At 41.8% G+C, this 12,231-nt stretch overlaps 1 protein-coding gene across 1 annotated transcript in view; it reads left to right on the forward strand.

Annotated features, from left to right (window-relative positions):
• The window catches only part of Myo1e (myosin IE), a 188,536-nt gene that overhangs the window by 161,422 nt on the left and 14,883 nt on the right, over window positions 1-12,231 (forward strand). Inside the window, exons 23-26 of the mRNA XM_047538322.1 lie at window positions 2,553-2,699; window positions 4,030-4,187; window positions 5,445-5,537; window positions 8,792-8,993. Coding sequence (XP_047394278.1) covers window positions 2,553-2,699; window positions 4,030-4,187; window positions 5,445-5,537; window positions 8,792-8,993 — 600 coding nt within the window. The remainder of the gene's footprint in view (window positions 1-2,552; window positions 2,700-4,029; window positions 4,188-5,444; window positions 5,538-8,791; window positions 8,994-12,231) is intronic.

The raw sequence follows: 12,231 nt of genomic DNA on the forward strand, positions 1-12,231 counted from the left end.
CCCCCTCTCTCTCTCTCTCTCTCTCTCTCTCTCTCTCTCTCTCTCTCTCTCTCTCTCTCTCTCTCTCTTTTTCTCTCCATTAACAACCAGCAGCCTACCCAAAGTTTTCCCAAGCTTCCCTTGAGGCTAGGTATAGATCCACATGACATAGTTCTGTCCAGGGGGTGTGACTAGAAGTGACGTAGACAACTTCCTGATCATACCTTTAAAAGAAGGGAATATGTACTTGTCTCCCAAGCAACGTAGAGCTGGTCACAGTGGCTTTGATTTGCTTCCACATGCTGTTGAAGGACAGAAACAAAAACACTATGTTGTTTAAAACTGATTCACTGTTTTCATTGCAACAGTAAGCGCTGTGCCTTGGCTGTCACAAGAGTGGGCAAGAAGCATGGATGTAATTTAGGGATGTTTGAAAATGAATTCTCAAGGTAATAACAATGGCCAGTGCTCCACCCAAGTAATCATTATTCATCCAAAAATGCTCCAAAAGTATTTTGACCTCACAGCCAAGAACTCTTTGGCATTCTCTTAAACAGGCTGCTTATGGGCCAAGCTCCTTTCCCTTGTTGCTGGTGTTGGGCTTCTACTTCACTCTGTTCCCTCCCTGTGGTTTGTGTTCCCTTACATCCCTGGGTGCTATAGTTGTGCTGTAGCCCTTTTTTTCTCTTATCAATTACCAAATCCCATTCCTATAAGAAGCCTGAGAGGCTTAGTCCATTCCTGCTATTATAACAAAATATCTGGAACTAGGTAACACATAAAGAACAAATTTATCCCTTACAGTTTTGGAGGCTGCAAGTCCAAGTCAAGGTGAAAGAAAATTTGTTGTCTGGTGAAGACTTGATTTCTGCTTCGTAGCTGGTACCTTTTACTGCATCTTTAAAAGGTGGAAGGGTGGGAGAGACAGGCTGCTCCCTTGTGCCTCTTTTTTAAAGTCACTACCTCCTAAAGGCCTCACCTTTTCATACTTTACACTGACCGTTAGATTTCAACATATGAATTGGGAGGCACAGGGAACATTCAGATCATGGCAGAGGCTATGGTGATAGCTACTGCCTTCATCAGCTATAATCCCTAGTTGCATGCTCAACCCAGAGGAAGAAGGTTCCTGACAAGCCCTGGAAAGTTCCCCAAGGCTCTCTCTGCCCAAGGAAGACCTGAGGGCCTAAGGATATCCCACCCCTACCTCATTGTGTTCATGGGGCACAGCAGAGGAAACACAGGAGGTATAGTGCTACATGGAAAGAGAATCCCTGGTCTCAAAGATTCTCTGTGCTCCAGAACTCCATATGATACACTTGTTTCACAACCACAGTAACCCTACTGGGGCAGTGGTACCAGGAGCTTCAGGAACAGCACAGACCCTTTGTGGGACAACTTGCCTCTGGTCATTAAAAGAACCATCATTTGACACTTTCTGCACTTAGGAGGACTAAAATGTTACCGTGATCAATTTATTGAAGATGGTTCACCTGATTTGTTTTTAATACCTTGAAAAGTGATCCCTAATGAAAAGCCATCTTAGTTATTTGACAGTTGTTATTTGTATTTATAAATTTGCATATTATGCAGCCTTTGGGGTGCTAGCCAATAGCTAGGTAATAGATTCTCACTGTGGTTTGTTGATTTCCACAAAGTCCAGCCAGCACTGAATTTGCCTCAGCCTGGCACTTCACTCTCCCTGAAACTCCTGCCATAAGTGTCCTCCTGGTCCTTCCCTGTCCAGACTTGCAACTTTTTCAGTGGTGTGTTCTTTCCTTGTCCAACCAACTTCATCAGCTTAAGCTGATGCTCTGTACCTGCTTGTTGTTTGTACCCCCGTCTTATCTATCTCTGTGCTTAAATGTGTCTGTATATGCTAGTAGTACCTGGCATGTAGTTTAAGCAAAACAGTGTTTGCCAGAAGGTTCTTAGTAAGTGCATATGAAGCCCAGTGTGCTGACTTCCCTTTTGATAGATAACCAAGCTTATGATCCTTCAGGTTTCGATTTATGACAATAACTGAACTATATCGTAAATTCATTTTCAGTCACATTCTATTCATAACTTTCTGGTTTTTATGATCTTCAAATCATAGAAGTTGAATTTAAAAATGGATGTTTAAAATAGGGGTTAAATTATCCTTAAATTCTTAATTTTAAAATCATGTGGAAGAGGTATTTTGATTAGGTATCTTAATGGACTATAAACTTCCTTTGAACACAGATTTCATCAACTTACATGTTCATTGTTGCATGTTTTGGTTTGAAGATTATGAAAGAGTAGACCAGAGAGACATATCTCAGTGGTAGAGTACCGGCCAAGCACACGTGAGGCCCTGGATTCAATCCCCAGTACTACCCCTTCCCCAAAAAAATAACCTAGCACTATCTTACAGAATTAAAAAAAAAAAAAATGAACAAAAAATAATAATGGGCCATAGGTGTGATTTAGTAGTAAAACATGTGCTTAGGATAAACAAGGCCCTTGTTTCCCTCCACAGTTCCCAGTAATGATGATGATGGAGTAAATAAAAGTACAGCTTTCATTAGGTTTGTCCAATCTCTTCACAGTACCATGCAAGATGACATTTTTATTCTCCATGAGCAAGAGTATGATAGTCTTCTTGAATCTGTCTTCAAAACTGAATTCTTAAGTCTCTTAGCAAAGCGTTATGAGGAAAAAACCCAGAAACAACTACCTCTGAAATTCAGCAATACGTAAGTTGGGGTCCAAACTTCTGAGTAAAACTGAGAGGGCCTTGGTCCCACTCCCAGGGGCCAGGCTGAGGGGAAGGGAGGCTTACGGGCTGGAGCATGGGGTCGGGTTCCTATAGCTTTAGCAAGTCCTGCCGTGGGTGCCTCCATTTCCCAGTAGAATCTTACAGCCTGCTAAAGATAGCCTGGATGGTTATCACAGACTTGGCAAAGGTCACTTTTGTACTTCTGTGAAATAGTGACTTTATACAATGGTATAATTTGTCATTTAGACAAAGATCACCCAAATGAGGCAGGGAATGGCAGATTTTTAAGTGGCATCGATGAAAGAGCATTTTTTTATTCAGTAGAGCAAACACTAGAGTCACTCTGGAAGCAGACAAAAGTGATTGGGTTAAGGGCTTAAATTTCCCCAATTAATGATAATAAAACCTACTGGTGGGTATTTAGGAACTTGGGGACTGTGGATGGCCAATGTCTTGTGTCCTGGCTCCTCTTCATTTGTTTTGGGAACGTGGTCTTATGGACCAGATACTGGCATACTTTTGAGCTTCTAATCTCACGTGTGAGTGAGTGTTACTTAGCTTTTCTTCTTAAACTTCCCCATCTATAACATGGAAATATCCTCCAGTTCTTCCTACTCACAAGAGTAAGGATGTTATGAATTACAAAGTCTTAATGCCATGATGGGGAAACAGAGTAGGCAGCTACTTGAAATTATTGTACTTTCTTAAAACATGAGAAAGAAATCCAATGTGTATTGTATGATGTAGATATATAAGAAGCATGGGAAAAAAATTTTTTTTAAAGTGGCTGGGGTGTTTAGATTTTGGTTGCTAGTGTTTGTCTTTTTCCCTGTCTGGGTAGGAAATAATGGTGGAAGAATAGAATTTAATGAAATAGTAACCACATTCTATGCTATGGAACCTTCAACTGTATCTATCTCTCAGTCCTGCATGAATGCAGACCCAGGGAAACAGCTAGAAACAAATGATACAGCACAGCAGGTGTGGCTGAGAAATTGTCACCTTCTTCCTGTCCCCTAAGCAGTAGCTCCTGAAACCATTTGACAGCATGACATTGTCATATTTATAGGGTATTTCCCTTACCAATTGGTTTCTCACAGGTGCCAGGTCTACTTCTGGTTCAGTGACCCAGAATTGTGCTACATCCTGGGTACAGTGCCCATCCCTCACTTGGTTTAGGTTGTCTGGTCTTACTGCATTTTTATAGTGTGCTTTCTCAACAACAGAACTCCATGCTGGGTCTATGAGTATCATTTTCTCACTGGTTAATTCCGATTTGTTAATCCCAACAAACATGCTTGTTACAGTCTTGAATTGAAGTTGAAGAAGGAGAACTGGGGTCCCTGGAGTGCAGGAGGCTCCCGGCAAGTGCAATTCCACCAAGGCTTCGGTGACCTGGCCATCCTCAAGCCCAGCAACAAAGTGCTGCAGGTCAGCATCGGACCCGGGCTGCCCAAGAATTCCCGTAAGTGTCCTGTGGGCCCCTTGGCAGCATTTCTACACCAGCACCTCTCCCCAAGGCTTCTGGTGAATGCACTGTTCTGGGACCAAATCAGTGCATCTAATACTTCCTGTGGCAGGGTATTCGTCAGATGGGACATTCAGACTAAAGCAACATCAAGGAAACAAGTAAGCTGAAATTTTCTGAATGCTTTAGTTCTTCTGTGTAATACACCTGGCATTACAGTATTAATTGTATTTAAAACAGTTTGTTGCCTTCAAATTTCCCAGCCCTTTCCAGTCAGATCTTGTCAACAATACCAACATTTTTCTTACTGCCATTTTAAAAGAAATTGAATACATTTACCTACTCCTTGCCTGGTTTCCCTAGGCTGCTGTGAGTCAAAGCTAAGATCTCTGTGTTCAGTTTTGAGCACGTCATTAGAAGACACGCACATACACATGCACACTCTACCTCTACCTCAAGCCTAACTCCTTCACTGGCCTTTGATTCTTTTTCCATTTATAATTCGATATTTATAAACTTACAGGGCACAGCATAGAATAATCATATATGCTATGCATTCACATATGTACGTGTTTTTCTAAAATCGAGCTTATGTTTATAGTCAGTGAAGAATGTTTCATACATAAAACTTTATCCGTTTCGTCTACAAAGGTACACTTGCATGGCATATACTCTGGCATACAACGCAGAAACATATTGTGATACCTTTATGTGTCTATGGCCACGTGGAAAATGTTGGTGTATGTCTGTATATCACTTAACTACTTTCAGAAAACACATTTTGGTGGGATTTTTGCAGAGAATTTTAAATAAAAGGATGAGGGTGGGGTTAAGGGAACAGGGAAAAGGAACAGTGGGAAACCATTGTTGCCTCCAAACCTGAAATGACAGAGTGAGCAAAGAGTTGCGCTGAAGGGTGCAGACAGGAGCTGGCAGACTCAAGATCTAATCCCTTCTTCAAAGTCTACAAACTAGAATCATTTTTGTGAGATTATCAGTCTCTCTTTGAAAAGTCATTGTCTCTAACATTTAAAAACTGTACCTCTATAAACATACCCTGCAGCCCCTTCCTCTTCAATAGCTACCAGCATAGGATTTCCATCACATCTCCCTTCTCCACTGCATCCAATCTTCTGCAAATCTGAGATCTGTATTCCAACTTTCTCAAACGTTTTCCATAGGCAAAGAACCATCCAGAGTCATAAAACCAAACAATAGTACTGATTTCAATGTTGTGTTTCTTGTTTATATCAGGTCCTACCAGAAGGAACACCATCCAAAGCAGAGGGTATTCCAGTGGGACTCAGAATGCCAACTACCCAATGAGAGCCGCTCCTCCTCCCCCAGGTAAGCCAAGCATGCGCCTGAGACTGAGACAACTAACTCCGGATCCATTAATTATAAATATACTTGGAAAGAAACCCATTAGCAAATAAATGTACTAATCAGCCATAGGCTGTCTCCATATCAGATGTACTACTACCAATACAGAGGCCCTATTTGTGACCCCAAAATTCAGGAGAAGTAAGACTCAGGCTGAACTGGCAGAATAGTCAATCTGAATGTCATCACCTAGCACATTGCTCCCTTTGGAATAACATCCTATAAGAGAGAGAGAGAGAGGAGAGCAGTTGCTGTCTATGATAACTACAGTGTTGTCAGTTTTAAGATGTAGGATGCTACCTTTATGGGAAAGGAATTTGTGTGGTATCATCCCACAGCTACCACCCAGCATTAGCCAGATACCACTATGGTGTTTTGCAATGAGTTACAGCTTCTTGAATGAGAGAGAGAGAAAAAAAAAATCTGTTCTTAGAAAGAATCCAGGAGACCTGTTCCCCAAAATAAAATAATATCTGGGAGAGTTACAAAATAGTTACAAAAGTTTTGTGGGCCCTTGATTTATATTTATTATTTTTTAAACAATAAAAAACAACTTGCAGATCAATAAACTCTGAACCTAAATAAATTTAAGACTTTTTGCCCCCTACAAATCTGCTTTGTATTTGAAGAGATTTCTTTCTTTCTTCCTTTTTTTCCCCAGCACTGAGGATTTTCACTCAGTGCTTCACTTGTTAGGCAAGTGCTCTACCAATGAGCTCTCTCCCCAGCCCCTTGAATAGCACTTTCAAAATTCACAAAATGTTTCTCCTTCACTCACAAAGTTCATTTCATAAAATACTATTCCCAGGGGTTTGATATTAGTTTAGGATTTTAAGTCTGGAAAGGTTATTTTAGGTCCACATTTGACAAATCATCCCAGAGAAGAGAATCCTATTTATACTGTTGTCCAAGATGTGCATTACAAAGCAATTCTTCAGTCTCTTGCTCTGAAATCTCACAGTGGTACGCTAAGCTATGGACACTGGGGCCTGGCAATGAGAAACCTGTTCTCTTTCAGAGTCTGTTTTCTGCTCAGCCCAGCTGCTGCCCCTGCCCTTTTTTAGGTTTGAGGAAAAACCAAACTAGAAGGAAACTTAGAGAAGCAATAGTAATATTATATTGCTACTTGTGCACTGGCTCCAGTATAGCATTCTGGTCCTGGAAATCTCCTTTACTTTGGTTAGTTTGTCCAAAGCAGTCTTTCAGGCTAAATCAGGCCCCAGGACATTTGACCTTAAAGTTTGGTTTCCCAGCTTTCCTAAGTCAAATGAGTGATTGGACCTGAATTCATTAGATCACCATTTCTCAAACTTTCTGTGAAAGTGAAGGACCAAGATTTTTAATTTCATAGGTTTTTTTTTTTTAATTCCAGTTCATCACCATACTTTTATAAGAAATAATGAAAATGTATTTGTAGAATAAAGGAATTATAAAAGCTTAAAATATAAGACGAATTTTTTGTTATTAGATCCAAGAGACTTAAGATATGTGTGTCAAGTTGCCATGGATGTTTCTACATGTTATTCTTCATTTCTGAACTTACTGTGAGCAAGTGGGTGCTGAGCTACACATAAACCTGCCCATCTCTAGACCCACTTTGAGGGTCACTGCCCTGGGGCACATCCCCTTCTGACATGCCTCTCTGCTTTCCTCGGCTCTTTGGCATTAAGTGGGCTTTGAAGTCCTCCCCATCCTCGGATAACTATGGGAGCCCATTCAAATCCCATTTACTGGGTAAAGTGAAGAGGGAAGATCATTTGCCTCCACAGGCCTAGTTCTGATCCATCCCGAGAGGTGGGTGGGAGGGAATGGCAAGGGCTGGATGGAGAGCTATACTCTTTAAAGCTCCACCCTAGAAAACTGTCATTCAAAGTAGGAACTCTACTCTATCTGTTATTACTGGGGAGGGAAACAGCACACTTTTCCACTTTGCAATAAGAAAGATATAAAGATAAAGGGAAATGAATGTCAGAGATGGAAGCGATCAAGTGGATTCTGCACCAGTCTCCTTGTTTTGTTTTTTTGTTTGTATGTTTTTGGTTTGGGGGTATTTTGGGCACCAGGGATTGAACCCAGGGGCAGTTAACCACTAAGACACATCCCCAGCCCTTTTTATTTTTTATTTTGAGACAGGGTCTCACTTGGTTGCTTAGGACCTCACTAAGTTGCTGAGGCTGGCCTCAAACTTGCAATCCTCCTGCCTCAGTCTTCAGAACTACTGGGATTACAGATGTGTGCCTGGCTCTCTTTGTTCTTTAATGAAGAAACTGATACTCTGAAAGACCAGTTATCTTGCTCAAGATCAATACAGTATTAAGAGCCAGAACTGAACACCTAAACCCTTTATAAATGAAGGGTCATTCTACTGGCTCCAACGAGTTCTCTCAATTTGGTTGAAAGAGGTATCATGGTGCAACTTATTCAAGTGGGTCTTGGGACGTCTTGTTCTTCACTCTGCCCAGATCTGTCATGTAGAAGACCTAAAGGCTTCCTCATACAAGGTGTAGAATGACGCCCCTTTCAGCTGAGACCTATGATTTTGAGCCCATCACTATAGTATATCCATTACTTCTCAGCTAATGCAATTTGTGTGATCTTTACTAAAAATTGCTATTTGGCTAAGAGAGCTTGCTCCCCCTGGATTGATCCAACTGGGTGGTCACATTTCCCTTCCCTGTATATAGTGCTCCCTCCACCGTACACAGCAGGCTTTTGCCAAAGACACACAAGACAGACCCCTTGAAAATCGATGTCCAGCTGTTTAAACAGCTGCAGGCCTGCCCTCTTGAGTCACAGCCTCATAATTTTCTTAGATTCCAGGCCATGTCTGCCAGCTAGTTGCAAGCCTACCTTTCCTTGACTGTGGACTTTGAAACCCTGAACATCTGGGGGGATTCTATTGTCAAATTTGACAAGCATGTGCTGAGTATTCCATGCACTTCCTGGACATTTACTCCATATTATTAGCTCTTTCACATTGTTATACCTTAAGTTATACTATTTTATTTGTTAACCAGAATTCAGTAATTGGCTCAGAAGAAAGCCAATGCATTAAATCTAAATGTGGTATTTTGGCAATAGTACTCTCCATAGGAAAACTGATGTGTTAAGTCACTTGCCCTTCACTAGTAGCTGGATGTAATTTTTTGGCAAACCTTTTGGGAAAGAATCAAAACTGTTAAGCTTTTTTTTTTTTTTTTTTTTCTCTTTTCCTGTAGGATACCATCAGAATGGCATCATCAAAAACCAGTTTGTGCCACATCCCCACATTCCTGGAAACCAGAGGTCCAATCAAAAAAGCCTGTATACCTCCATGGCCCGCCCACCCTTGCCACGGCAACAGTCCACGGGCTCCGACCGAGTGTCACAGACACCTGAGAGTCTGGATTTCCTCAAGGTCCCAGACCAGGGTGCTGCCGGGTAAGACTGCCATCGCCTAAGGGTGAAGCTGGCAAGTTCTATCTCCACTAATTATGCCAAGGGTTCAGAGACTCCTCTAGGCCATCAATGAATGATTCTGAAGTTCATTTTTCCACCCAAGTGCTGTAATTCATGACCCAAGGCTTTGGAGCTTTGGCTGACATTTCTAAAACTGCAGCCAAGTTGATAGCTCACAACGCTTTTCATTCTGTGGAGACTAGAAACATCAGAAGACGGGTCCCCTTCAACCCTGAGATTCCACTCATGGCTCTCTGACACAATTGAGGAGTAATGGGATTTTTGACTTCTATCTGTGCCTGCAGTTGCCTAAACATAATTGCTTAGAGTCTTAGCAACATTGAGAATAGCATTGCAGCATCCTATGAAATGTGGATGTTTCAGAATACTGATTTTCATGGCCTCAGCATGAGAGCCTCTCTGTCTTCCTAGAAAAGAAAACAAAGAGCTGTGAGAGGAACTCAGACTCTTGAGGCTGAGGAGGCAAGCATTTCTAGAACTCTGCGTGGATATGCAAAGGATGCATGGTGTAAATGTGAGCGTAGACATGTCCTGTGGAGTCACCGGGATAGGACTAGGTCCTATCTGCAAAACTAGTAAGGGAACACCAGACTTTGGTGCCAGCTACATTCCAGGTGCTTAAGGGTGAGCTGTCCTGAGATACAGGGAGTGCCTTAGCACTTAGGCACAGGGTGTGTGGAAATCACCACCTAGGTTGTAAGTAATATTGTCAAATGACAGAGAAGGGGGAAGCGAGACCTGGGAGAGAATACTATTTTAGCCTCTATTTCCTATCAAACATTGCACCTGCTACTTAACCTCCTTGAACTTTGTATGTTGATGTAACACCATCAAGCTTGCTGGGTTGTGGGAAGAAGTATACACATAAAATACTTAGCATGTTACTTGGCAGGTGGGAGACTACTCAGTCAACTATAGCTTGAGGATGATGAGATAACCATTATCTCACGGTAGTTGGACAAGTAACTTTAAGGAATCTTCCTCTGCATGGTTGAATCCAGGGAATGACCTGCTTCAGCACACCTTTTTACTCTTCCCTTCCCTCATGCCCACTTCCATTTTTTGTTCTTTCCATGTCTCTAGATAGAACAGTGAAGAAGTTTTAAGTGATCAGGAGACTTGTGTACAAAATAGACCTGGACTGGGATGGAAACAATAGCTCCTTCCTCCACCCGGTACTGTTAGATATTTTCTCTGATATGGACACTTCCTCCTAAAGACCACAAAGATGATGGAAACTTCACCAGGTTCTCTCATGGTATTCCTTTTACCCTAGCAAGTCTTATGTCATTACCTCATTTGGGTCACAGTTTGGAAAACACCTTAGTTACATAATAAAGATGGCCATCAGAGCCAGGCACAGTGGTACATGCCTGTAATTTTAGCAACTTAGGAGACTGAGGCAAGACGATTGCAAGTTCAAGTTCAGCCTCAGCAACTTAGCAAGATCCTATCTCAAAAAAGGGAGTGGGGTATGAGCTGGGAACGTAGCTCAGTGGCAAAATAAAATGGCCCTGGGTTCAATTCCTAGTGCCACGATGACCACTGGGGGAGTGGGCACCAACCTTTCCTAGTATGTGTGCTCTCTCGCTTCTATACACTTTTTCTTCACTTCCTTTCCCCCACTCCTGGGTAAGTAGTTATCCCACCAGTTCTAATGGCCATGTTTTACCTGATTAGATTAGTCTAAAGCAGTGGTTTTCGAACTCTAGTATTCAGAATCACCTGGAAGGCTTACCATCACACTTCCAGGGGCCATATCTATAGGTCTGGGTAGGGTCCAAGAATTTACATATCTACCAAGTTCCCATGCAGTGCCAGTGCTGCACTAGTATCTGATTGATAAGGCCAGGAGAGGTTCCTATAAAGGTGCAAAGTATGCTGTTAAGGTAATGGGATTTTTCACTCTGTAACCCACACCCATACTATTCAGATGGAGAACATCATTAAAATAGTCACATGATTTCTCCTAGACCCAGTTTGGTTTCCCAAAGTAGGCAAGGAATTAAAAGCAATGAACAGAATGCACCAAATCTCTTAGCTCTGCCTGCTAGCTTCCTACACACTTTGGTTTTGGCAAATAGGACCATCTTTTCAGCCTGCTTTGCAAGTTACAGACTTGCATATGGGCCAGCTGGGAGCATCTGTCAGCCAAAAGTAGGCAATTTAGGAACATCGTGTCTTAACCGAGGCTGCTCCCTTCCAGCCCTCAGCGGTGTGGTTCCCTGTTTTAGTCTTCTCTAACCCTTTACCACCTTCAGGCCTGAAGACCAAGCACTGGCAGTTCTGTCTTGGAGACTGGCTATGAGAGGCCGGAAGGAGAGAACACCTTGACAACCATCCACTAGGCAGTTCCATTTTCTTGACTGTTGTGCAGAAAACTCTTATTATTAAGCATGCTCAGTCCAATAGCTTCAAGAATCCTAGCAAGCCTCCTCTTATACACTTCAGTCTGCCATGTAGACATTCCTTAGAAAATAGTAACTCGGTCAAAGACTGAGTTCTGTCTTAGTATTTATTTTCTAAAACGTATAAATGTGAAAATTAAAAGTTTCTGATGTTGTCAGGGTCTGTAGACATGGCATTTCAGAAGCCTCATGGTTACCTAAATTTAACAGCTTCTACTCTTTGCCAAGAAAACACTAATTGCATTTATTCCATTGGAGGTTGTTGGAGCACATGGGAATTTTGGTATCCTGAGTTTTGTCCCTTTTCCCTCATAAACATGAGTCTTCCTATTTACATCAAAATTGTAAAGAGTCACCTTGAATTTATCAGTTCCTAAATAAGATTACTGTAGTTTTTCTGTCCTGGGCTTTCACATCATATGTCTATCTTTCCTTTCTCTCTCCTCCCCTCAATGTACTTTTTCTTTTTGTATTTTTTTTTTTTTTGGGGGGGGGGTGCTGGGGATTGAACTCAGGGGCACTCAAACACTGAACCACATCCCCAGCCCTATTTTGTATTTTATTCAGCGATAGGGTCTCACTGTGTTACTTAGTGCCTCACCATTGCTAAGGCTGGCTTTGAATTCATGATTCTCCTGCCTCAGTCTCCCAAGCCACTGGGATCAAGGCACTTTTCTTTATGGATATATTTAGCATATGCAATCACTTCTTTTTGATCAAGTAATATGGATAAAATCAAATGATTTAATTAGCACCTCAGGTTAATTCAGGAAAGTATCAGTTTATTTTTG

Source organism: Sciurus carolinensis, chromosome 2 (genome assembly GCF_902686445.1).
Source record: "Sciurus carolinensis chromosome 2, mSciCar1.2, whole genome shotgun sequence".
In the NCBI taxonomy this organism is placed as follows: domain Eukaryota; kingdom Metazoa; phylum Chordata; class Mammalia; order Rodentia; family Sciuridae; genus Sciurus; species Sciurus carolinensis.